Source organism: Podarcis pityusensis, assembly GCF_964106645.2.
Source record: "Podarcis pityusensis genome assembly, chromosome: 14".
NCBI classification, from domain to species: domain Eukaryota; kingdom Metazoa; phylum Chordata; class Lepidosauria; order Squamata; family Lacertidae; genus Podarcis; species Podarcis pityusensis.
Window position 1 is genome coordinate 35,348,973 of NC_138039.1, and position 27,692 is coordinate 35,376,664.

The following is a 27,692-nucleotide window of genomic DNA, read 5'->3' on the forward strand; positions in this document are numbered from 1 at the left end:
AAAACTTTAAACATTAAAAAAAAAACCCTTCCCTGTACAGGATTGCCTTCAGACAGCTTGGGGGTCAGATAATGCCATACCCTCCAACATTTCTCCAATGAAAATAGGGACATCCTAAGGAAAAGTCTGGTCTGAAGCTCAACATAAAAAAAAACAAAAACGAAGATCATGGCCACTGGGCCCATCACCTCGTGGCAAATAGAAGGGGAAGAAATGGAGGCAATGCGAGATTTTACTTTCTTGGGCTCCATGATCACTGCAGATGGTGACAGCAGCCACAAAATTAAAAGACGCCTGCTTCTTGGGAGAAAAGCAATGACAAACCTAGACAGCATCTTAAAAAGCAGAGACATCACCTTGCCAACAAAGGTCCGTATAGTTAAAGCTATGGTTTTCCCAGTAGTGATGTATGGAAGTGAGAGCTGGACCATAAAGAAGTCTGATTGCCGAAGAATTGATGCTTTTGAATTATGGTGCTGGAGGAAACTCTTGAGAGTCCCATGGACTGCAAGAAGATCAGACCTATCCATTCAGAAGGAAATCAGCCCTGAGTGCTCACTGGAAGGACAGATCCTGAAGCTGAGGCTCCAATACTTTGGCCACCTCATGAGAAGACAAGACTCCCTGGAAAAGACCCTGATGTTGGGAAAGATTGAGGGCACAAGGAGAAGGGGACGACAGAGGACGAGATGGTTGGACAGTGTTCTTGAAGCTACTAACATGAGTTTGACCAAAATGCAGGAGGCAGTGGAAGACAGGAGTGCCTGGCGTGCTCTGGTCCATGGGGTTACGAAGAGTCGGACACGACTAAACAACAACAAAGGAAAAGTGGGACATTCCTGGATCAAATCAGAACCTGGGATGGTTTCTCTAAATCAGGGGCATCCCTGGAAAATAGGGACACTTGGAGGGTCTGCAGGTAGGGCTGAGAAACTGCCCTCTTTGAAACTACAAAGAGTCTCTGCCAGTCTGTGTCAGCAATACTGAGCTCAATGGACCAATTGATTAGATTTGGTTTAAGGAAGAATCCAGTGTTCCTACGAAAGACATAGCTGTGATTGAAAAGACGTAGAAGTAGCAAAATACCCCTAAGGGTCCTGTGTCCTCTCCGCCCTCTCCTGAGATTGCTGCTTCTGCAATCCCGTGGGAACATTGTCTAGATTGCGGCTAAGATGCACATTGAACTGCAGAGCACGAAGCTGCTCCCTTGAAGGCCAGATTGGGACAGTTTCCTTTGATCTCACCAGCTACTGTACTCTGTTCCTGCTGCCCAGAACTCCAGAGAGAGTGATATTTCCGCCAATCCTTTTATCCTCGGCCCCTCTGCGCAGCACCTACGGAAAATGTCAAGCCCTTGGCAAGCTGAGCTCGACGCAGGGCAGCAGCTGGCTGAAAGAAGGAAGGGGGACCTCCCAGCGCCAGGCACAGCCTCGCTCCTGGTTTCACGCAGATGATCCTGGGGGTACTGCCAGATGCCCATGTGGCTGACCCTCCGGCTGAATGACAAGGCTGCCAAACTGTAAGAGGGATGGTATTTGGGGGCAGCAAAGCACAGAGCTGGAAGAGGAAACTCTCTGAGAAAGATCCAATTGGAAAAGCAACTTATATGCTGCAGTAATTCAGGCTGTCTAGCAGAGTTGCTTGGCCAATAACGCTGAATAACGTCAATGAGGAACTCAGGAAACTGCATCAAAGTGATAGCTTTGATCCATCTAGCTCAGTAATGTCTGCACTGGCTGACAACCCCTATCCAGAGCAGCATTCTTCTTTTCTTCTTCTTCTTCTTGGCGTCATTAGTTTACTAGGTAAAGGTAAAGGGACTCCTGGCCATTAGGTCCAGTCGTGACCGACTCTGGGGTTGCAGCTCTCATCTCACTTTATTGGCTGAGGGAGCCGGCGTACAGCTTCCGGGTCATGTGGCCAGCATGACTAGGCCACTTCTGGCGAAACCAGAGCAATGCACGGAAATGCCGTTTACCTTCCCGCCGCCAGAGCCAGAGCGGTACCTATTTATCTACTTGCACTTTGACGTGCTTTTGAACTGCTAGGTGGGCAGGAGCAGAGACCGAGCAACAGGAGCTCACCCCGTCACGGAGATTCGAACCGCCGACCTTCTGATCGGCAAGTCCTAGGCTCTGTGGTTTAACCCACAGCGCCACCCGCGTCCCTTCATTAGTTTACTAATCACCTTCTAAACCAACATCCTGCGGCCATTTAAACATAAGAGGATTAAAAATGGTTAAAAACACAAAAACAACAAATACATTTACAACAAGGCTAAAACTCAAGAATGGAGTGCCGGAAACCAATTTTTAGAAAAACTATATTATATTAAATTTTATTTATTTATACCCCACCCATCTGGCTGGGCTTCCCCAGCCACTCTGGGCGGCTTCCAACAAAATATTAAAATACAGTAATGCATCAAACATTAAAAGCTTCTCTAAACAAGGCTGCCTTCAGATGTCTTAATCTGTGGCTTATTTGGTAAAACTTGGTAAAATTTGGAAAATCAATCAAAATGATTTGGCAAATAAGAATAAAGCAAGACTAAAACCCTAGCAAATAGACACTCATGATCAGGATGCATTTATCTAGCTGGAAGAGCCTCCTTGGGAAAAAAGAACGAACACTTCCAGCATTGCAAGAAAATGTGGGTTAGGGAGGTTCTAGATCTCCCATGGCAACCCCTGTCAACAAATCACAATGCATTTTCTCAGACCCAGAACAAATACCTTTATTTGCACAGTAATCTGAAAGCACACCGGAACATCCTCCTCAAAGGAAAACAAGAACATCGTAATTACTTATGTACACTGCTGAGACAAAATCTATTCATCAACAAATAAAAACAAGCTAGACAGATACTTGCATCATGTGTCAAAAGCTCTGCAACTTGCCCAGCCTCCAACTATGCTTCCTGTCCTTACACTATTGACCTGTGGGTATTAATGAAGAGTCTGGTGGGGATTAACCCCTAGGGTCTATTCAAATACCTATGAAGAGTGGACAGAATTACAGTTTTCAACAGCAGCAAGCAGTCCCCAAACTACATGAGTAAATGAGGCTGTGTGTTTACATCAACATACCCTCCAACATTTCTCTGATGAAAATAGGGATGTCCTATTCCATAATAATTTTATCATTTATACCCCCACCCCATCTGACTGGGTAACCCCAGCCACTCTGGACGGCTTCCAACATATATAAAACCATAACAAAACATTAAAGATTGAAAAACACTTCCCTATACAGGACTGCCTTCAGATGTCTTCTAAAGGTTGTATAGTTACTTATCTCCTTGGCTCGGGGCTCACATAACTCCAAAACCTCCAACATTTCTCCGAGGAAAATAGGCTGATCGCCAAAGAATTGATGCTTTTGAGTTATGGTGCTAAAGGAGACTCTTGAGAGTCCCATGGACTGATCAAACCTATCCATTCTTAAGGAAATCAACCCTGAGTGCTCAGTGGAAGGACAGATCCTGAATCTGAGGCTCCAATACTTTGGCCACCTCATGAGAAGAGAAGACTCCCTGGAAAAGACCCTGATGTTGGGAAAGATGGAGGGCACAAGGAGAAGGGGACGACAGAGGACGAGATGGTTGGACAGTGTTCTGGAAGCTACCAGCATGAGTTTGACCAAACTGCGGGAGGCAGTGGAAGACAGAAGTGCCTGGAGTGCTCTGGTCCATGGGGTCATGAAGAGTCGCACACGACTAAATGACTAAACAACAACAATGGAAAAGTGGGACATTCTGAGATCAAATCAGAAATCGGGATGGCTTCGATAAATCCGGGACTGTCCCTGGAAAATAGGGACACTTGGAGGGGCTGCATTAAACATCAGTTTCCACTTTACTTTCAAGAGCCGCACTCCATTGCAAGAAACTTGGCTGCAATCTCCATTCCCTTAGAAGAAAGAACTTAAGGAACAGATAGTCCAAATGGTATTTAAGTGTTGAGGCAGGAGGAGGGAAGATTCAACAGAACCAACACGAAGGTTACTGCATCATGACAAGCTCCCTCCCTCTTCATGATCTTTAAGAACCACGGCATGTATTTATTACTGGGGCAGCTTAGTGCTTTCAACAATTTCTGTCTACGCTTTTTTTAACCACCCAGTTGTCTTTTCTTTTCATTTGCAGAGATGGTCTTCTTTTATGTAGGCATGTAAGCGCGCTGTCATCTCAAACGCGCATTTGACTTCCGTTAACACAAGTCTGCAGCGCCGGAGTGAACAAGAACCAGTAATTCATCCTGTTCTGCGTGCCTGGCCTTCGCAATCAGGCCTCCCCTTCAAACGATGCCTGCATGTGCTCAGCACCATCCAAGGTTGCAGCTGCTTTGTGGATTAACTTAAAATGAGGGGTGACCAAGGGGCAGCCAATGCTCTGCAGGCAGCGCTGCTCCCCCCCCCAAGCAATTCTTCTGAGCCCCACATGACCCTGCTGAATCAATGTGTCCTTTAACAAGTCCACAGACAATGCCTTCCACCTGGGAAGATAAGAACAGACCTTCCATGTGTCCCTATTTTCCAGGGACATCCCTGACTTAGAGAAGCCATCCCGGTTTCTGATTTGATCCAGGGATGTCCCACTTTTCCTTAGGATGTCCCTATTTTCATTGGAAAAAATGTTGGGCGGTATGGCGTTATCTGACCCCCGAGCCGTCCGAAGGCAATCCTGTATAGTGGTACCTCGGGTTAAGTACTTAATTCGTTCCGGAGGTCCATTCTTAACCTGAAACTGTTCTTAACCTGAAGCACCTGAAGCTAATGGGGCCTCCAGCTGCCGCCGCACCGCCAGAGCACGATTTCTGTTCTCATCCTGAAGCAAAGTTCTTAACCCAAGGTACAATTTCTGGGTTAGTGGAGTCTGTAACCTGAAGCGTATGTAACCCAAGGTACCACTGTACAGGGAAGTTTTTTAATGTTTAATGTTTTATTATGTTTTCATATATCTTGGAAGCTGCTCAGAGTGGCTGGGACAACTCAAGATGGGTTATAAATAGTAAAATTATCATTATGGATGGGATGTCCCTATTTTCATCAGAGAAATGTTGGAGGGTATGTAAGAACACAAGGAGAACTTGCTGGATCAGGGCAGTGGCCCATCTAGTTCAGCATCCTGTTCTCGCAGTGGCTGACCAGATGCCACCAGCAGGAGGACCAGATGCCACCAGCAGGAGCTAAGGACAACAGCAACTGCATCCCCACTTGTGATTGACAGAGGCTGGTACTTGAAGGCAGACTCAGACTGTGTGGCATGAGCTGCCTTGCTTTCCTGACCTGAACATTTTCACCTGCTCTGCTCCTGGATCTGATCTGGGGCGGGAGGTGCATGAAGGGGGTAGAAGATTGCTTCTGGGATGGGGCAGTCTTTATCAAGGACAAGACAGCCAAAACCACCACTGACATCCACTGCAAATTTAAGAGCTGTAGCTTTAAGAACTTGAGTTTGCTTTCCCCTCCTCCCTCTCATCCTTTTTTCCTTGTGTGCCATGACTTTTTAGATTATAAGCCTGAGAGCAAGGACCGCCGTAAGAGTGATTTCTGTAAGATACTCTGAGAGCCGCTTCCCCCCCTTTTCTTTCATTTTTGCTAAAGGGCAAAGGTAGGCATGGCATCAATAAAAGTTGGGAGCCATTTTCAGTTCAGTTTCAGAATCAACACATTCTGTTCTCCATGATCTAACTGATAAAGCTGGCGCATTATATTGTATTGTGCACAAGGAAGCCTCAGCATCCACAAAACAGGGCATGTGTCACTTGGGACGGGGGGGGGGGGAGATAGGGGATGGTGGCCCAGGAAGCATCAGTAAGGGGGGGGGAATCAATATTATTGGACCAGTTGTAGGGAGGGAAAGAGCAACAAACCCCTCAAGAGAATTGTGGAGTGGGAGGAAAAAAACCCAATTAACTCCAAGGGGGGAATAAGAACAATTAATTCCAGAGGAGTGGGAATAATCAATTGGGAACTGAACGAGGAGGGGTGAAGGTCTAATACATCTGGAGAGTTTTTCTGCACATGCAGAGAAAATGAGCCATGAATTCCAAAGGGCTTGGGGAGAAGGGAAGAAGCAACAAGATATTGAAAAACCAAAAAGCATTCTCTTTCTGCTTCCTCCCCCTCTTAATTGGGCCTATGAAAGGATAAGGAGCTGAAGGCAAGGCCAGATGTCTAACAGAGGCACTCGAAAGTAAGGATTAAGAACATCAGAAAAGCCCTGACAGATCATTCCAAAGGCCTGTCTAGTCCAGCATCTTGCCAATCACATGCCCATGGGAAGCCTGTAAGCAGAACCTGAGCTCAACAACAACTGACGGTTTCGAACCTCCCTTTCTGAAGTCCAATCTTATGGGTGTATGCTTGGAAATCCCACTGGCCCTACCATTCGGCAAAGTGAGGCAGCTGCCTTAGGTGGCAGGTGCCTAAGGGCAGCAGCTCCTCCCCTCAATCCTCCTGAGTCTCCCAATATGGTTAGATTCAGGTTTAGTCATCAACAGTGTTAACCTCCATGGGTTTGTCTTTCCAACATGCTTTACCCTCTCCTAGTAATATAAGACAAGAAGATCCCTGCTGGAGCCAACCAAAGTCATATCTACACCAGGATCCTCTGTCTTCCCAGTGGCCAACCGCTGCCTCTGGGAAGCTCTCAGAGTAGCTAGGTGTCAAAAGGGGAGAAGGATGTTGCCTTCCTGTCTTGCTTATGGACCTCCCAGAGATATCTGCTTGGTGTTGTGGAAAACAGGGTGCTAAACTAGATTGTTGCAAGGGAGGAGGGGTGCCTTGTGCTTTTTTGTAAACCGCTTTGAGGTCTCCTACAATCAAGCAGTATATAAAATTTTACAAAACAAATAATTTATACTGAGTCAGACCATTGCTCCATCTGGCTCAATGCTGTCTACACTGACTGGCAGAAACTCTCCAGGGTTTCAGACTAGGGATGTTTCCAAGTTAATGCTGGGATTAAACCTGGGACCTTCTGCATGCAAAGAATATGCTCTACCATTGACCTACAGGTATTTGATATGGAGCTGCCAAACCTACAAGGGCTGACTTGAAGTCTCCAGATTTGCCTGGACCCTTCCTGGTGGCAGGCTTGAATTTTCAGGTAGGAGATGCACACACCTAGGCATACAGCAGAGATAACACTGGGGGATCTGCCCTCCACTGCTCCCTTTGACCTGGCAGGTCTCTTCTTGTGAGGTTGCTTAGAAAATGAGATAATGTACAGAAGAGAGGGAGGGGAGTGCATGTGTAAAAAAAAAGCCAATGTAACAATGTTGTTGTTGTTTAGTCGTTTAGTCGTGTCTGACTCTTTGTGACCCCATGGACCAGAGCACGCCAGGCACTCCTGTCTTCCACTGCCTCCCGCAGTTTGGTCAAACTCATGCTGGTAGCTTCGAGAACACTGTCCCACCATCTTGTCCTCTGTCGTCCCCTTCTCCTTGTGCCCTCCATCTTTCCCAACATCAGGGTCTTTTCTAAGGAGTCTTCTCTTCTCATGAGGTGGCCAAAGTATTGGAATCTCAGCTTCAGGATCTGTCCTTCCAGTGAGCACTCAGGGCTGATTTCCTTCAGAATGGAGAGGTTTGATCTTCTTGCAGTCCTTGGGACTCTCAAGAGTCTCCTCCAGCACCATAATTCAAAAGCATCAATTCTTCGGTGATCTGTCTTCTTTATGGTCCAGCTCTCACTTCCATACATTACTACTGGGAAAACCATAGCTTTAACTATACGGACCTGTGTTGGCAAGGTGATAGACAGGACTTATCAGAAGGTGGAGGAGAGGGAGGAAGAATTAAAGCAGCTGGGGAAAGGAAGAGTTGTGCAGATTGGAATTTAGCCTCCAAAATCATTGGCTGCAGTCTTCTAGTCCTCTGTGATTCTTCTACAGTGAATGCTTGCACAAATGCAGCTAATGCTTGCACACTCCCACAGAAGTGGTGAAACAGAGACGTTCAGCCACAGATTTGACCTTCTGCACGCATACTTTGGGTAAAACCATTCGGGGATACAATTATGCATTCGTTTTAAAAAATAAAATAAAAAGAAGAACATTCACAGCATTTCCGAAGCGTGTGGGGTAGGCATTCCTGGCAACAGAATCCAGAGACCAGAATGCCTGGAAAGAAACGACTATATAAACTTAGCACTGAAGCATGGTAGAGCTGAGTCGAAACTGTTTCAGCTGTTTTGCAAATCGTTGGCAGTGCAATATTACATATATATAAATACCGCAAATTGGCAATTTTGACCAAAAAAAAAAAAAAGTGACACAACCTGTTACTAAACATTTACATTTGGAGAATCACAGCTTGCTGGACTTTGCAATAATTGCAATGGAGATGTCAACAGATCCAATAATGTTAGAAAGGGGAAAAAAGGAGTAGAAGCAGGAGGAGAATTTCTGGATGTATATACTGGGCACATTAACACCATATGGCCTCAACCTGGAAGGTAGTACCAACATCACTTAGCTTCAGCAAATGGATTCCTTCTGAACATCCCCTCTTCAAAGCTCTATAACGGCCACCTTGGAAACAGCATCCTTTTTATCATAGCAACCGATGAAGGCAGAAGCCCAAATGTTTTGCTATGACAATCAGAATTTCTGTTTTGTTAGTCACTGTAATAAGCATATGGTTTTAGTGATCAGCTGCATCCTTCCAGGATCCAGAAGAAACTTATCAGAAGAGCTGTTTGATGCTTTCAATTCTGCCTGCCCACCCCTTTCTGATTTTCAGTAATTTTTCAGCATTTCTCGCCAAAATGCCCACTTGCTTCTTGACATTCCCATTGCTCTCTTTCATCACCCCTATTCCATTTGATTCCCTTGTGTTGGACCATCACCACATAGTCCTTGTTTGACTACACTATCCATGTGACTAAATCACAGAACAGGAAGCAGCAGTGACAAGGGGAAAACAATGGTGCCAACAGGATTTGTCAAAACTGAATATTCTCTCAAAATGCTTTTCAGGTAGGGACAGATGGATCAATCTATTTCTAGCCTATTCCATTTTTTCCATATGTTCCTTCATAAGCCTGTCTCACCCACTTCTTGCAGTATTTTTTAAAAATGCATGAAACTTAAACACTTATGTTTATAAAGGCATATGCTAGGGTAAAATTAATTTGTATTTAAATGCACATTTCAATGCAGTTCAGCCCCACCCGTTTTTTTAAGTCAAGAACCGCATTGTGAATTTCAGAAAAGCATGAAATCCAATGGATAACTATATTCCGATCCAGGAGGTACAGATCAAAGTCAGTTTGCATCAAAATCCACAGAAATCAAATTTCTCAAGCACCCATACTGGGGATGGGGGGGGGGGGGGAGTGGATTCCACCAGAACCAACTGTTCTAATAAAAAAATGGGAAGTGTAGAATATATCTAGAACAACAGTCATTCCACCCAGTTCACCTGCTTCATCCAATACTCCACAGACATGTCTCACTTCCAGAGACTGAATACCATGCATATAGCCCTTGTTTGTGGTCCCAGCTCCTTCCGTTTTCAAGATGCCTTCCAGCTTAGCCTTACACTGTCAAAAAGCCCCTGTATCATCGCTTGGTCCCGGCTCATATGCTTTTCTAACGAGTCAGTAATTAAGAGCACAAGCTGTCAGCCATGTGCCTGAGGTATGACAGCAGGGAGGAAAAACAGATATTGCCTTGCGTCTCCCGTTCGTTATGTGTTAATGAGAACGGTTTGAGGCTGCGTTGCAAATGCCACACTGATACAAGCACCTTGGCCCAGTCTCCCCCCTATCCACCCACCCCCAATGGTATCTCCCCCCTCCCGCCCCCGAACCTCATGCTGAAAGGGAAACTTTCTACTGACCACCTAATGGGTGTTAATGAGGAATCGCTCATTAGTGCCGCAATCAAAGTTGCTTTGGTTATTAAGACACCTAAATCTGCCAGCTGCCCATGGGGAAAGAATTGTTTGAGGCTCTCCTTTCTCTGACCCCTTTGATTTCCTCCTTTTTCTCCCTCGCTTTGCCTCCCATCCTTTAGCCCCCCCCCCCTCTCTTTGCTTCTACCCTGCTCCTCTGACTTGTCTGTCCTCAAGCAACTGCGAGGAGAAGAACTTTCCCCCCAAAAAAAGCAATTGCACAGCATGGCAGGGAATGTGCAGGATTGGTCAGTCAGGGGGTTGAAGGAGGGAGGAAAAGCAAACCTACTCACATGTAGTGCAGGTGGGGGTTTTTATCAAATGCTCGTGGCTGGATGCTCCGGAGTCCAGAGTCCATGATTGTCCTGAAAAGAAATGGAAAAGGTCAGCAATAGCGAGGCAGTCAAAGCCCTGTGCTCATTTTGAGGAGGTAGATAGGAACATGCCATGCCCATTTGAAAGAAGAAATTACAAAACAAGCAGGGAAGGCCTGGAAACCAGAACAAGTCAGGGAAAGGTGACTGAGGCTCCATTCTCACCTTATACAGCCGTACCTTGGAAGTTGAACGGAGTCCGTTTGACTTCCAAAACGTTCGAAAACCAAAGCATGGCTTCTGATCGGCTGCAGGAAGCTCCTGCAGCCAATCGGAAGCCCCGTCATACTTTCGGTTTCCAAAAATTGTTCGCAAACCGGAACATTCACTTCCGGGTTTGCGGCGTTCAGGAGCCAAAACGTTCGAGAACTAAGCTGTTTGAAAGCCAAGGTACGGACTGTATTTAAAGCACTGTGATACCACTTTAAACACAGCCATGGCTTCACCCAAAGAATTCCGGGAGCTGTAGTTGTTGAGGATGCTGAGAGATGTTAGGAGGCTCCTCTCTCCCTCTCAGAACTACAATTCCCAGAGATCCCTGGGAAGAGGAACTGTGAAAGGTGACTGTTTGACCATTCTGGGTCCCATTGATGGGCAACTTCAAGGCTCCTCCTTGAAAGGCTCTTTGTCTTTACACCTGACTTGGACTGGACAGCCCTTCAAATAGAGGGACAGTACCTTTGGGCCATGGGACATGAGTGGCACTGTGGTCTAAACCACAGAGCCTAGGGCTTGCTGATCTGAAGGTTGGTAGTTCAAATCCCCATGATGGGGTGAGCTCCTGTTGTTCAGTCCCAGCTCCTGCCAACCTAGCAGTTCGAAAGCATGTCAAGTGCAAGTAGATAAATAGGTACCACTCCGGCGGGAAGGTAAACGGCGTTTCCATGTGTTGCTCTGGTTCGCCAGAAGCGGCTTAGTCATGCTGGCCACATGACCCGGAAGCTGTCTGCAGACAAACGCCAGCTCCCTCGGCCTATAGAGCGAGATGAGCGCCGCAACCCCAGAGTTGTCTGCAACTGGACCTAATGGTCAGGGGTACCTTTATTTTTACCTTTGGGCCAGGGACATGGGGGTGCAGAACCAGGAGTCTCCTGACCTGCATTCTAATTCTGGCTGCTCCCCAAAGCAACAAATATGCTCCCAGCACAAGAGCATTCAAGAAGAATCATTTTTTTCCACTCATGAAGGAGCTGAGTCAGTCAAAGCAAGCAGAAGCCCACCACAACACGCCAGCACTAAATCTGGACAAGATCTGAACAAGCAATTTCAGATGCTTACATAGAGAATTCCTTAGGAAGACAGTTGCTTACCAAGGTTAAGTTTCAGGGAAGCTCAGCAGAGCCTCCTCCTTTCTGCTGACCTGTGATCAGATGGCAACTATGGGAGGGTTTTGTAAGCAAAAGGTATTTTTAGAACAGGGGTCATTTAGTTCAGGGGTGGGGAACCTATTTTAGCCTAAGGGTTGGATTGAAGCACAAGTGGGCAGAAAAATAAAATTAAATAAAAAGTATCTTCTTCTACTCTCCCACATCATTGTCACAAACACCTGTACCAACCAACAATTTTAATAAACCAATTTTATTTCAATATCAAATCAACTTTATTAAAGCAAAGATTATGGGATAATGCACACAGTGACTTGCGATCTCGATCACACGCAGTCTGTAGTCTCTGGCAGTAGGAGTACAATATGGGCATGTCTTTAAGTTAACATCTTACATTAAAAACCTGACAGTACCAAATTATCGAAGGCTTTTCACCAAAGCCAGACTAAACGTCTTTCCTTCTGCAGTGTTGGATGGCAGATTGAGAGGAGTTCCCTACCAGGACAGACTTTGCTCGTGTGCTCAAGACATCGATTTCATAAAACATATTCTGTTGCACTGTGCAAAATATGAGCAAGCCAGGGCTGAACTGATATTACCCTTGCTGGTACCTTTCCCAGGAAAATCAGAGGCTCACTATGTCAGGTTCCTATTGGAAGACCAGACAAATGCTAGAACATTAGCAGTGGCCAAGTTTTTATCAGTGGTTGCAAGAACCAATGATCCCTATATTCTGAACGAAATGCTTGTTTAACCTGGAGGTAGGCTGTATGAATTGTGTATTGCTTTGTAACAATTTGTTGGGTCTCTGGACCCTAATAAAGGTTGATTGATTGATTGATTGATATTATTTTGATCCAGTGCCTACTCTGTCTATTTGGTAATCCGGCACTGGTGCAAACACAGACTCACAGGCTAGATCTAGACACATCAAAGCAGCGCTGCAAACTTTGTATGAGAAATCGGGTTAGCAAAAATGGAACTCCACAGCGCCATCTGGTGTCACAGTGTTTGAATGCATAAACAACGCATATAAAGCAATTTTTCTTTGCCAATGTAGCTGAATCAACACACACACATATGCGTCTCAAAAGCCCAGGGTAAAGAGGTGTATATTCAGGGTACAATGAAAATGATACAATGAAGGTGCCAGGCACACCTCTTTGACAGGCAATTCCACAACTTAGTGGGCTGCCAACCCCAAACTTCAGAGGGCTCTGGAATAGCCCTGAGGTCCCCCTCTGCTGATCTTAATGCCCAAGAGTGTCCCTAGGGAAGGAATTTTTTCAAACATACTCACAGTCTCTGGAGTCCTGTGTACAGCTCCATATCTACGGCGTTCAGTGTCTGCAAATTCTTCCAAAATTCTATGTGTCTGTGGAGAGAAAAGAGGCAGATTTTAAAGCTGGACTTAGACCCCATTGACATCAATGGGACAAATGAGTCATGTCTTAAGACCCATTAAATTCAAAGGAAACTATGTTCAACCTAGCCAGGTTCCAACCCAACGAAAACCGGGGGTTTTCTTTAGGAACTACTGTTCTCTCCCACTCCACCCCCGTTATTTGCAAATGTATGCAGATTTAATTGATTGATTGATTAACACTCAGACAATTAATTAAGTGATAGGTTTTTAAAACTGAGCAGCGGCCACAATGAAAGCTAAGCTTCTTGTGGAGGTAAGGCAAAGGGATAGACTCACATTTTTCTTTCTTTTTAAATGTAGTGTTTGCTTGTTCCTTCCTATCCCCTCCCCAATTTACAACAGAAATAAATATTATTTTACTCTTCCTTCCATAAGAGTGTTAAGAAAAACCCCACTAGATCAGGCCAAAGGCCTATGCCATGGGTAGGCAAACTAAGGCCCTGGGACCGGATCCGGCCCAATCACCTTATCAGTCCGGCCCAGGGACAGTCCAGGAATCAGCTTGTTTTTACTTGAGTAGAATGTGTCCTTTTATTTAAAATGCATCTCTGGGTTATTTGTGGGGCATAGAAATTCATTCATTTATTTTTTTCAAAATAGAGCCTGCCCCCCACAAGGTCTGAGGGATAATGCACCAGCCCCATGCTGAAAAAGTTTGCTGACCCCTGCCCTTTCTAGCCCAAAATCCTGTTTTCAGTGTGGTCAACCAGATGCCTCTGGGAAGCCCACAAGGAGGACAAAGGCAACTCTACTCAAGTCATGATCCACAGCAACAGTTATTCATAACCTTAACCTAGACGGATCAGTGGTCCAGCTTAGCTCAAGGCAGTTTCCTGTGTCCTGAACCAGCCTTGCCAATGGGAGTTGTTCAGTCCATAAAAACTTAAGATCCTTGTTGGATCATCACAAGAGACCCGTTGGATCAGGCCAAATAACCAGGATCTAGTCCAGCATCCTGTTCTCACCTGGCCAATCAGAAGCTCACAAACAGAGCCTGAGGGCAGCAGTGATCTCCCCACCAGGGATGGATGATCCTTTCATTTTCAGTTTCCCTCAGTTTCTCCCCCCACCCCCCAATTTTTAATTCACCTCTGAATTTACAAATAACTTACATGGGGAGGGGAATTAATTCTTTAAGCTTTTTGAAAGAGGCAGTAAAGAAGGTGCTGGGCGAAATCACAGCCAACAAGCTCAAGTCTTGGATGAGCAAATTTCAGTAGCAATCTGAGATTCAAAAATTGTGGCCCAAAAACTCGTCAGCATTTTTGTGTGGATTTCTCCAAATATACACATTTTTGCATGCAGTTTTGACTGGGATAGATATTTTCTCAACCCACTTTCCCAAATATAATGTTCCTAACAAGCACATATTTACATACACTTGCTCATAATATGTGATTATTGGGTGGAGAACTGGATTGTAAAATTCAGAGCAGCGCTAATTTTGAAAAATAACTCTGTTTTGGTTCACATACTGCTTCAAAAAGTGCAAATTAAAAGGCAAACAAGAGTGGATTTCTCCCGCATCCCTGCTCATTGATGTTGTTTCCAGCAACTGGTATTTCATAGCATGCTCAGCTATCATTGTAACCTCCTTTGGCTCCCCAACCTTTTCCCACTAACAGATACCTATCTGGAATCATAGTCGGCTGCAACTCTCACAGCCTACATCTCATGTACCTCTTTCTTTCTCCATATATCCTGTATGTCATTATTCAAATATTTCAAAAACACCTTGCCAGGTCTCCTCAAATTTCTCCAGGTCTCCATTTATTCCCTTCCCACCCCCCTAACCGCAAAGGACATCCATTTTGTGAACCGTGTTTCCATTCTCAGACTTCAAACACATTCAGTTTCCAGCACATAAACAAGCAAACAAACAGGCCCCGGGTAAAGCGGAGAGCTCAGGATCCATCAGTCAAGGAGGGCTTACCTGGCAGTGCTGAAGACCAGCAGCAGGCAGGCACACTCTGAGTGGCGCCATTCTAATTTCCCACAATGCCCCAGAGTGACATTAGATCAGAGGCATTATGGGAAATGAAAATGGCAGCTAGATTCAGGTGCCTGGTGCTGCTGGAGTAGGGGAGTTACCGTATTTTTCGCTCCATAAGACACACTTTTTTCCTCCTAAAAAGTAAGGGGAAATGTCTGTGCGTCTTATGGAGAGAATGTGTGGTCGATCGCTGGCTCCCTTTCCGGCCCTGCCCCCTTGTCCAGGTCTCCATTTTTGAATGTTCTGCATGTGAAGAGAACCTGAGCTTAGAGGGTTAAACAGCTCAGAGTGTACGCCCTGCCTACTATTGGGAGGGGGGAGGTTCGTCATTTCCGAGAGCCTCCAGCCTTTGTTCTCTCTCTACTTTCACTTTTGAGGAGAGTGGACGTGTTTTCACGATGCTGTTCTCTGTGATAGATAATGGATAGTCTGCTGTAAATAAAACTGCTTTTAGCTGCTAAGATCCTGAGTGGACTTTATTTAAGCACACTGAAGAATGCACTGGAGTTTTTTGAAGCTTTCTCTTACCGCTGCTGATCTCTGCTTTTGCTCAGAGCATCGGAATGTGGAGTTTGGAATGCAGAGGCCTGGCAAGAGCTACGCAGCCGAAGCGGGCTGGACGCCAGGATTTATCTGAGCAATAAATCAATCTCCTTCAGAGGTTATGGACGACAGTTACTGCAATTAGAGAAAGCCTGCTTTGAAGTGCTGTGTGCTTAAAAAAGCTGAGAAAGTTGACAAGCTGTTGTTTTTGCCGCCGGAAGAAAAAGTCCTGCTTTGAGGCTTTGCCTGGGAGAAAGCAGGGAGGCTGGCTGCAAGCTGTGTGCTGCAAAGGGATGCTGGAGGCCTATCCTCGGAGCCGGTTGGTACGCGTGAGTACTCCAAAGCCCCAAGGGGGGACCGGGGGAGGAGATGGCAGAACTCCAGGAGAGTTTCAACGTCCCCTTTGAAAGATTAAATCAGCAAAATTGGGAGGACTGGTCAAGAAGAGTACGGGCATGGCTCACAGGGAAAGGCCTGTGGGACTGTGTTCAACGTGAACCTACCCCAGCAGCTGCTGGTGCTGATGAGGCAGCCAGAGTGCAGGCAGCTACAGCACAGAGAAGGGACCAGAGGACTTATGGGCTTTTAATCCTTGCCCTGGATTCATCCCAGCTCCCTCATGTTGATGGTTTGACCACTGCAAAAGCCGTCTGGGACTCTTTGGAGCGTGTCCACCAGAGAACGACGGCTGGGGCCAAGATCCATACTACTAGGAGCCTTTTTGAGTTGAAGCTTCAGCCGGGGGGGGGGGTCAATGCAGGAGCATATAACCCAGATGCTGGCAGCGTTCAACAGGCTCCGGCAGCTACAGGTCCCTCTCTCTGAGGAGCTCAAAGTGTACATTCTTTTGAGCTCATTGGACAGGAGCTATGAGACATTGTGTCTGACCTTGGAAGCGATGCCTGTGGACCAATTAAATCTTGATTACGTGGCGGGCCGCCTCTGCGACGAAGAATCCCGCAGACAGAGAGCTGGGGGGAAAGCTCCAGGCCCAGGCTGTGCTCCCAGGAGTGGGGGTGCAGGGAATGCAGGAAGAGCCGGAGGGGAGACTGTGAGAGCTTTTGCTTCCCGTCGCTGTTATCGCTGTGGCTCCCCCTCCCATCTGGTGAGAGAATGTCCAGTGGAGGCACAGGAACAGCTGAAGGCCGTCTCCCGTAGCAACCAGATAAAGGGCTCTTCTTCAAAGCATGGGAAAGGCAAGCCGAAGGCAGCTGGCAGAGACACTGAACATAAACATTTGGCAGCATCTATGGCTGCAGTCCAGAGTTGTCAACAGGATGCTGTGCTGGCTTTTGTGATAGACTCGGGTGCGTCACATCACCTAGAGCCATCTGGAGGATTCCTGGAGAACCGCACCTCTGTAACTTCTGGGAAGACTGTCTGTTTAGCAGATGGGACTCGACACCCACTCACGCAGACTGGCTCACTGTTTTGTTCTTTCTTACAGGATTCAATCCAGGCTTTTGTTGTTCCAGGACTGTCCTGCGCGTTGCTGTCTGTCAGTGCACTTCTTGCTGAGAACTACAGAGTGTGTTTTGAGAACAATAAGTGTTCTATTTCGAAGAATGGACAGCACCTAGTCAGTGTTGAATGTAAAGACAGGTTGTTTGTGATAGATGCTTCTTTTGCAGGTCCAGATGACACGGAGGAGGCTCAAGCACAGTGTGCCAACGTTCCAGTTCATGATGCGTGTGCTCACTTATGGCACCGACGCATGGCACACGTGTCCTGGGGGTCAGTGAAGAAGAACCCAGAGTGTACGCAAGGGTGCAAAATGAAATCATGTGCTAAGTTTCTAGATTGCAGAGCGTGCAAGTCCGCAAAGGTGAAAACGTGCACATACCCAAGGTCTGAGAGGGTGACCACTAGGGCTTTTCAGTTAATTCATGCAGATTTGTCTGGTCCGATGTCTGTGACCAGTATGGGCGGAGCCAAATTTGCGCTGGTTCTGATTGATGACCATACGCGGAACTCCTGGACCGTCACGCTCCGACACAAAAATGAAGCTGCGCCGCTAATCAAAGACTGGATTGCGGCTGTGGAACTGCAGTTTTCCACATGGGTGCAAAACTTTCAGAGCGATCGCGGTGGGGAGTTCACCGGGTCTGCACTGCAAAGTTTCTTCCGCAAAAAGGGGATTCAACACAGGTTGACTTCTCCACACAGTCCCCAACAGAATGGGATCGTGGAACGCAGGAACAGGACTCTAGGGGAGATGTCCGCAGCTCTTTTGTTTGATGCCGGGCTCCCACAGCGCTTTTGGGGGGAGGCTTGGCGAACGGCCAACTTTATTCTGAACAGGTCGTTCAATTCAGTGGTAGGTGACACACCGTACTTCTTGCTGCATGGAAAGAAGCCGAAAGTGCACTACTTCCGTGTTTTTGGCTGTGAGGCTTGGGTCCTCATACCAAAGGCCGAACGCAAGAAAGGTGAACCCAAGTCCCAAAAGATGATTTTTTGTGGGTATGAGCCAGGGACCAAGGGGTGGAGGTTTGATTATCCATCAGGGAATCAGTCTAGGATTCTGCTCAGCAACAGTGCTGAATTCTGTGAGCAGAGTGGCTGGGCAAGGATACATGGGAACCCTGACATCCTGTCAGAGAGTCTGCTTGACTCTGCCGATGAAGGAGAGGAAGAGGTTGAACCTGCTACTGAGGCTCAGAGTCCAGACCCAGTGCAAGCAGAGGGGAGAACTTCTCCCAAGGCTGTGAAGATTGAGCAATGCAGTGCTCCATCTTCCCCCACAGGTTCGTCTGAGAAGTCCAGAAGGCACAGTAAGTCAGAGGGGGAGCTCTCTGATGCCAAGGACGTTCTGGCTGGCCCTAGTGGGTCAGAGGGGGTTCCTGAAGTAGTGCTGCGTTGATCAGCTCGGACGACCAAGGGGAAACCTCCTGAAAGGTTTGCCGTCACTAGCGTGTGGGTCGCAATGGCACAGTGTGAACCCGAGAGTTTTGAGGATGTTCAGAAACTGCCTCAGGAAGAAGCCAGAAAATGGCATGAGGTGATGCAGAAGGAGATGAACTCAGTGGAGTCGCTAGGTGTGCTCTCCCTCACAAAGTTGCCGGTGGGCAAACAGGCCGTGGGTAGCCGCTGGATTTACCGTCTTAAGCCCACAGCGACAGGAGAACCACAGTATAAGGCCAGATTAGTGGCGAGAGGATTCAAGCAGCGCAGGGGGTTGCATTATACGGAAGTTTATGCTCCCACCTCTAGGAGTGAATCTCTACGCTTGGTCTTGGCCATTGCTGCACAAAGAGGTTTGCTGGTGCATCATTTTGATGTGGATGTTGCTTACTTGAACTCAGACCTCCAGGAGGATCTGTACATGCTTCCTCCTCCAGGGTTTGAGGGCAATGAGCAAGGTACTGTGTGGAAACTTCACAAGTCAATTTACGGCCTGAAACAGTCGGCCAGGAATTGGAACTTGTGCCTGAATGAAGCTTTGGAGAAGCTAGGTTTCAGGAAGAGTCTTGCTGACAGTTGCCTGTTCCTTAGAGGATCAGGAGACTCACAGGAACTGGTGTTATTTTATGTTGATGACATCATCCATGTTGGAAAGGCAGACAAACAGGTGCAGAAGTTTGCCAAAGAGCTTGGGAAACGGTTTCAGCTCAAGAACCTGGGTGAAGTAAAGATCTACCTGGGCGTCCAGATAGCGAGAACTGAGGATGGTAGCTTCTTGCTCAGTCAGAAAGGCAAGATTGAGCAGTTGCTTGAGAAGTTCAGAATGTCCGATTGTGCAGGAGTTCGGACACCCATGGAGACGAACTTCGTGAAAGATAGCCAGCAAGCAGAAAGTGCTGAGTTCGAGAATGCTGAGCTCTTTCAGTCAGCTCTAGGTAGTCTGTTGTATCTGTCCCAATGGAGCAGACCAGACATTGCCTTTGCTACCAACCTGCTAAGTAGGGAAGCGTCAAAGCCCAGTGTGAGTGCTTGGCACGGTATCAAGCGGGTACTGCACTACCTGCAGCATACCAAAGACTTCTGTCTTAAGCTGCCAGCTGAAGGTGAGGCGAAGCTCACATGCTATGCGGACAGTGACTGGGCGAATTCGCAGGACCGCAAGTCTGTGTCTGGGTTGGTGGTAAAGTTTGGGAAGTCACTAGTTGGGTGGAAGTCCCAGAAGCAAAGTCTCATTGCGCTGTCTTCTACTGAGGCTGAATTCAGTGCACTGTCAGATTTGTGCCGGGAACTAGAGTTCTATAGATGCTTGGTGCAAGAGCTCTATGGGGATTGTAGCTTGCCCATCACGGTTTGGGAGGACAATCAACCTTGTTTGAAATTGGCTGAATCTGCGCAATTTAAGGCCAGAACCAAGCATCTGGACATACGTTTCCAAAATGTGTGTCAGAGTGTTCAGTCAGGTTTGATACAGCTGAAGTACTGTGCCAGTCACAGTAACTTGGCCGATGGATTTACCAAACCTTTAAGCTTCCAGCGTCATGGGGAGTTTTCTGGTGGTTTGGAGTTGGGGGTAAGTTCTGTACATACTTTCCCCACAGTAGCGCAGGGCGAGAGGGGGTGTGAAGAGAACCTGAGCTTACAGGGTTAAACAGCTCAGAGTGTACGCCCTGCCTACTATTGGGAGGGGGGAGGTTCGTCATTTCCGAGAGCCTCCAGCCTTTGTTCTCTCTCTACTTTCGCTTTTGAGGAGAGTGGACGTGTTTTCACGATGTTGTTCGCTGTGATAGATAATGGATAGTCTGCTGTAAATAAAACTGCTTTTAGCTGCTAAGATCCTGAGTGGACTTTATTTAAGCACACTGAAGAATGCACTGGAGTTTTTTGAAGCTTTCTCTTACCGCTGCTGATCTCTGCTTTTGCTCAGAGCATCGGAATGTGGAGTTTGGAATGCAGAGGCCTGGCAAGAGCTACGCAGCCGAAGCGGGCTGGACGCCAGGATTTATCTGAGCAATAAATCAATCTCCTGCAGACGGAGGCCGTTTGTTTCCCCAGCGACATGTGACTGGCTGATTAGATTATCTGTCTGGAAACTGTAGAAACGGCTCCCTTTCCTTTCCTAAAGAAGCTGCAGAACTGTGAGTTGAACCTCATAAAAACAGGATTTTTTTTCCCCTTTGCAAAGTAAGCTCAACAACTTTGAGCTGATCCTCAAGAAAGGGGCTTTTCCCCTTTGCAAAAGAAGCTGCACAACTTTGAGCTGATCCCCCCCAAAATGGGACTTTCCCCCTTTCCTCCTCTAAAAGCTAGGTGCGTCTTATGGTCAGGTGTGTCTTATGGAGTGAAAAATACGGTAAGTGGGTGACAGAAAAAAAATGTGTTCCGGTGGTCCTGGGACAGGCATCAGTGGTGTACTCTACCATATCCTCCAAAATACCTCTGATAAAAATGGGGTTGTCCCCCACACCCCACGCCTCCTCCTTGGCCAGGGCAGGGAAGTAGTCGCCGAATGAAACAAGCTGGAACCAAGGCTTTCTTAGGAGCATTAATGTGACCCTGATCTTGTTTTCATAAAAACAGGAGGTGGCATTGGGGGGGGGGGAGGCATAGCTCTAAGAAGTGTGTTAGAAAGATGCACGGATCTGAACTCCCAGTAACACGTTAAAACACTATTTGGAGGGAAGGCCTCTCATGAAGTCAGGAATCTCTGTGGCACCATAAGAAGCTGCGATGGCTAGAGGGCTTTTAGGATGGTCCCAGGATTTTCAGGGCAGTTGGACTTGCTCTTCCAGGATGCTGGTGTTCAAAGATCTTAGCTCCTGGCACAGTCTCTGATTTGAAGGTGGGGACCAACTCTGATTTTAAATAGCCCCACTGCATCTGAGTGGACCTTGAGCAATCATGGAAAGTTTGTACCCTGCCTGCCTTCAAATGTCAACCAAAAATCAAAAAGCAGCTTTCATTTCAAAGTACACCCCCAGAACAAAACAAAAATCTTCTGCAAAGTCATTAATATAACAAGATCAAGACATTATAGAATACCAATCAAAACCACCGTTTGGTAGAAAAAGACAACATCACAACAAAGAGATCAATGTTTTAAAAAAATGCCCAGTGAAATTTTGGTTTCACAATAAATTGAAAGCATTATGATGCCACCTTAAACTGTCCTGACTTCCCCCCAAAGAACCCTAGGAATTGTAATTTGTTAAAGGTGCTGAGAGTTGTTAGAAAACTTGTCACAGAGCTACAGTTACCAGCACCTTTAACAAACTACAGTTCCCAGGATTCTTTAGCGGAAGCGAGGACTCTCAAAGTGACACAGGAGTGCTTAAAATGTATTGTGTGAATGTGACCAGGGTTAATCCAGTCCGGGAAGGGATGCTCAACACATTGACCAAACAAACCATTATATTTTGCAACTCCCTGAAGTAGCTGAAACTACCAGGCATCCTGCCACCAGCCCCAAGGGTGCTATTTCCACTTTAAACTGTCCTGGATTCCTCCAAAGAATAATGGGAGCTGTAGTTTGGGAAATCTTAAAAAATAGAGACATCACCTTGCCAACAAAGGTCTGTATAATAAAAGCTATGGTTTTCCCAGTAGTGATGTATGGAAGTGAGAGCTGGACCACAAAGAAGGCTGATCGCCGAAGAACTGATGCTTTTGAATTATGGTGCTGGAGGAGACTCTTGAGAGTCCCATGGACTGCAAGAAGATCAAACCTATCCATTCTTAAGGAAATCAGCCCTGAGTGCTCACTGGAAGGACAGATCATGAAGCTGAGGCTCCAATACTTTGGCCACCTCATGAGAAGAGAAGACTCCCTGGAAAAGACCCTGATGTTGGGGAAGATGGAGGGCCCAAGGAGAAGGGGACGACAGAGGACGAGATGGTTGGACAGTGTTCTCGAAGCTACCAGCATGAGTTTGACCAAACTGCGGGAGGCAGTGGAAGACAGGAGTGCCTGGCGTGCTCTGGTCCATGGGGTCACGAAGAGTCGGACACGACTAAACAACTAAACAACAACAAAGTTTGGGAAAGGTGTTGAGGGTTGTTAGGAGACCCCCTACTCTCACCACAGAGCTGCAGTTCTCAGAGTTCTCTGGGAAGAGGAATTGATTGTTAAACGGCTCTGGCAAGCCACCTGTTTGCCATCCTTGGGGTACATTTGTAACTTCCATGCACACACCTCTCTGCAGACTGAAGAGGCACTCATAATCCCTTGACTGGTAGGTTTTCAACAACAATGTCTGCAAACATTCAATCTGTGTTTTCAATTCTTCTATTGGTCAAGAAGCGTTTCTGGGAGAGCAGTGTCAGCGGTTTGTTATTTTGAGTGCCCCTTTATTATAGCAATCTCCACGAGCCACGGGCAATGTGACAGGCACGTTATAAAAGAAGGGAAAACTGAAATAGATCTGTCACTTTAGTGCGCCTCGTTATTCTGTGGATATCGGAGCCAGACCGACAGCTTCCGAGGGACTGCAGAGTCACGTTTATCAATACGGTAAGGAGCAACCCAAGCGAGGACTCTCTCTCCCCTCGGGCATCACACAATATTAACAAGCCCAGGACCTGACCCAACAGGGCCCTCGCCTAAAGTTGCGTGAAAAATATTTGCTATCATCATCTCATTCCCCAGGGTGCTTTGGTTTTGTTTTTTTTAAAAAAGAGTCAACTACAGTTGAAGACCATCCTAGAGTCTCTAACAGAGAGTTAAAGCAAACATTTCTCGTTGTTTAAATGTTTGCAAATGTGCCAAGTTCCAAGTGCAAAACATCCCACTTAAATAACATGGGCCTCACTTCCTCCATCTGTAACATGGGGATGCTACAGGTTAAGATCACACGTTGCCATCTCTCCCCGGCCGACAGTTCAAGCAGTACATTATCTGTAGGGCCATCCCAAGGTGATTGCGGTTGTAGTTCTGTGTAGTGATTAGAGTGTTGGTTCTGGAAGGTAAAAGGTAAAGGGACCCCTGACCATTAGGTCCAGTCGTGGCCGACTCTGGGGTTGCGGCGCTCATCTCGCTTTATTGGCCGAGGGAGCCAGCGTGCAGCTTCCGGGTCATGTGGCCAGCATGACTAAGCCGCTTCTGGCGAACCAGAGCAGCGCACGGAAACGCCGTTTATCTTCCTGCCGGAGCAGTGCCTATTTATCTACTTGCACTTTGATGTGCTTTCGAACTGCTAGGTTGGCTGGAGGAGGGACCGAGCAACAGGAGCTCACCCTGTCGCGGGGATTCAAACCGCCAACCTTCTGATTGGCAAGTCCTAGGCTCTACAGCGCTACCCGTGTCCCTGGTACTGGAAAACCAGGGTTGAAATCCCCACTCAACCATGGATTTCAGTGGGTGACCTTGGGGCAGTCAACGCCTCACAGCCTAGACTGCCTCTCAGAGTTGTTGTGGGGAGAACCATGTATACCACCTTGAGCTCCTTGGAGAAAAAAATGGGATATAAATGCAGTTGTTAGAAATCACAGAATCATAGAGTTGGAAGGGATCCTGAGGATCATCCAGACCAGTGGTTCTCAACCTGTGGGTCCCCAGATGTTGTTGGACTACAACTCCCATCATTCCTAGCCAGCATGGCCAGTGGTCAGGGATGATGGGAGTTGTAGTCCAACAACATCTGGGGACCCACAAATTGAGAACCACTGATCTAGACCAATGCAGGAATATGCAGCTGCCCCATACAGGGATCGAACCTGCAACCTTGGCATTAGCAGCACCATGATCTAACCAACTAAGCTGTTGTTGCTTTGTTGTTGTTGTATCAGAGTGAGGCACTGACCAGATCGTAAGAGTTTACAGGACTGAGTGAAACTGGGTGGGGCACTTTGTCACATGACAACCCCTGAGTCAGTGCATCATTCTGACCAGATGCATAGGTGATGCTCAGTGAACAGGTGGCTCCCTCTTCTGGCACAGAGATTAAGGCGCTCAGGCCTGGCTGATCTGAAGATCCTTCTGGAGACCCTGGCACATGAGAGGTGTACAGAAAGCAGCCAAATGTCCAAAATAAAACCTTGTCCAAAGAGTGCTTAGAGGGCAACACAGGTCCTCTTCCCCTTCCTCCAGTGTCCTTGTTGCATGTGAGTTGCGCAGGCTGCAAAAACAGAGTGCCGCATTGCAACCGCTAAGTAGCGTGCAAACGAGAAGCAACGGAAAACACAGGCAGCACACCCGAGACCGTGCTCTCGCAAGGTAACAAGAAAATTGATTTGTCCTCCAGGCGTATTGCGCCTAGTGATCCATACAGAGGCATTAGTGTTCAATTATCTGATATGTTTAGCATGATAAACAACGAAACCAAAAAAGAGAGAGGCAGGACAGCAAGGCAGCTCTGGACCACAAAGGAAAAGGAAGAGAGGGAAGGAGGGAGAAGAGTCGATTTCCCAAAACATCTGCTGCGTTTCTCTGCTTCTCCATCCTACCCACCAACCACTTGGCAGCTGTCAAAAGACAGCAAAGCAAGCGCTGCCACCTGGACAGACAGGTACTTAGGAAGTTGATAGGCTCAACCAGCTCCCTTTGAAGCCCACTTCAGCTGTGTTATGCTGCTTACACTCTGCAGTGTGTTAAGGTCTGCAGCAGAAAATGCAGGGTCTCTCCACTGGGGCATAACTTAATGGAACTGCTGGGGTTCCATTAGGTAGCACTTCCAGTGGCAAAGCAATCAACACCCCTTCCCCCCCCACTCAAAAATAGCGAATATATCTCCATCAAGCAAGCTAATACCTAATGTATGACCTTCTGGTGCAATTCCTATTATTATTATTATTATTACCCGCTGTAAGAAACCCTGGAGAACCACCAACAGTCAGTGGGGATAATGCTGAGTGGAACTGGTACGGTTGCAAGTTACTTGTATTGAATTTGCAAGAAATACCGTATTGGCCTGGATATAAGCCGCACCCGAATATAAGCCACACCTGTAAATTCAAGGGGGGGGGGGAGACAATACCTGAAAATTAGCCACTCCCTTAAATTTCTGCAGACACTCACACCTGTAAATGGCAAGTGTAGAAGAAAACCCTATGGGTACCATTCCCCACACTCCTTGGCTGCTTCTTGGAGGGGGGAGCCATGCTGCTGTGCCAGCAGCCTTCTCCCCTTCTTTTCGGCTGGTTGGGGGAGGTTTGGGAGCCACAGACAGGATGGGCACCGTTGGCCCGCACCCCCAACGGCCCTTGTGGTGGTATCCTGCGGGGGAGAGGACACTCTCTATTCCGGCCTTGGAAGGCAAGGCAGGGCCACAGACCTAGGGCAGCTGTTTCAGCAGCGATATCGTAAGGTTGTCAATATACGCCGCACTTTAACTTTTCATGGTTGGAATTTGGTTTAAAAAAAAGTGTGGCTTATATTCGGGCAAATACGTAAATGTTCTTGTGTTTCATTACCTATGCTTTAGGACTCTCTTCCTACAGACACCAGGCAGACACCTTCACTGTACTCTTTTGGGTGCCTGCCAAAACCAGTTTTGTGCATGCAAGCCTTTGCAGACACATACAATGTTGATGCATTTTAATGTGTTTTTTAGCTTCTTGCTCATTTTAATTATTTTTCGAGTATCTTAAATTGTAGTTTTTACTGACAATTTCAATGTTTTAATCTTTTGTAGACAGCTTCAAGAAGGTTGGCTTTTTAACAACCAAGCATTAGTAATAGAGTGATTCCACTGCAGGTCAGTGAAGGAGATATTGACCAATGCCAAACTCTCAAAAATTTCTTATCATCTTATTGCATAATAATAATAATCCGTTATTATCTTATTGCATAATAATAATAATTTTATTATTTATACATTGCCTTTTAAATTAAACCTTTACATTTAACAGCATATTTACATACTATCAAACTCTCAGTCTATTACTTATTTATTTATATGTATTTATAGCCCAGCTGTCACCAAATGGTCTTCGGTCAGGTTACAAAACATCACAGCGAAAGCAAGTACAGATTATATTAAAAGCAGAAAATAAAATAATACTAACTGAATCTCTGAAAAATTAAGCAAAAAACAGCATTGTAGAATGGCAGTGCAGGTCCATGCTTTTTTTTTTTAGGTTCCAAACAGTAGGAATATAAGAGAGGATTTGCAGCACAACCCTAACTAGGTCTACTCAGGAGAAAGTCCTATTGAATTCAATGGGGCTTACTCCCAGCTAAGCAGGACTACAACTGCAGCCTTACTAACATAAATACATTCACGTTGCCAAACTAGAATTTCCAATCTGAACTTTATCTGTCTATCTATCTGAAAAGTGCAGCTTCCAAAGATCTCAAATATGGGGGGAAATGGGAATGTCAGTGGAACAGTGGGAGGGAGTGAAGAGGAGATACCTGCTCTGACATCCGCACAGCAAAAAAATCAGTAACTCAACTTGAAACATTTCTGTAAGAGTCACAATGAAACAAGACTCATAAATTCAATAAGAAGAGCCTTGATTCAAGACCATTTTCAATCATCATTTATACAGCACTTTAAAGGATATATATATATATATATATATATATATATATATATATCCTTTGTGTCTGCCATTCATCTTTGCAACAAGTGCAGGATGTGATGAGGGCAACTATTGCTCCCAATTTATATGTGAGGAATTGAAACTGGCAGAGCGACTTAGCCAAGGCGACCCAGTGCGAAAGACACATTGAGAGGGAATCAAGCCCTGACCTCACGGGACCGCATCCAGATCTCTATCCACTGAATCACTTTGGCTGGCTGACACTGGTATGCAATATTCAAAATCTGACATCTTCATAGAGAAGTCTATTGCAAGGACTGGCAACTGGGAGCCAACTCTGGCTCACGAAGCCCTGTAGCCTGCCCCCATTCGCAAGTTCAGCATAAAACAACCTTCACTCCTGCCTGGCTATTTTACCCTAACTGACAATGGCAGGGCTGAGCCATATTAATTTTAATGAGGGGTGACTTTCCCTCAGCTTAATTTGAAATCAGTTCAATATTTATGAGCTCTCTCGTTGAGTGTTCAGGAAAAATAAAATAGTTTGTTTTCCGAGAGGTCTCTCCCAGCTCACAGTAGTGCTGTGCCAAAAAACAACAACTTGCATTTATTCCCCCCCCCCAAAAAAAAAAAACATTCTCTATAAATTAATGAGAATAGAAGTTGCATTCAGAAATTATGGTATCAAAAGGGAGATAATTTTTGGGAGAAATTTTCATAGGTGGGGTGCAGGGGTTTCTATGC

At 46.4% G+C, this 27,692-nt stretch overlaps 1 protein-coding gene across 3 annotated transcripts in view; it reads right to left on the reverse strand.

The window, feature by feature from the left end:
- Positions 1 to 27,692, reverse strand: part of NTRK3 (neurotrophic receptor tyrosine kinase 3) — a 421,404-nt gene that overhangs the window by 290,065 nt on the left and 103,647 nt on the right. For all 3 annotated transcript variants that reach the window (XM_080980344.1, XM_080980345.1, XM_080980346.1), the window contains exons 2-3: positions 12,905 to 12,979; positions 10,199 to 10,270 (exon numbers count right to left, since the gene is read on the reverse strand). In XM_080980344.1, the coding sequence (XP_080836470.1) occupies positions 10,199 to 10,270; positions 12,905 to 12,979 (147 nt within the window). The remainder of the gene's footprint in view (positions 1 to 10,198; positions 10,271 to 12,904; positions 12,980 to 27,692) is intronic.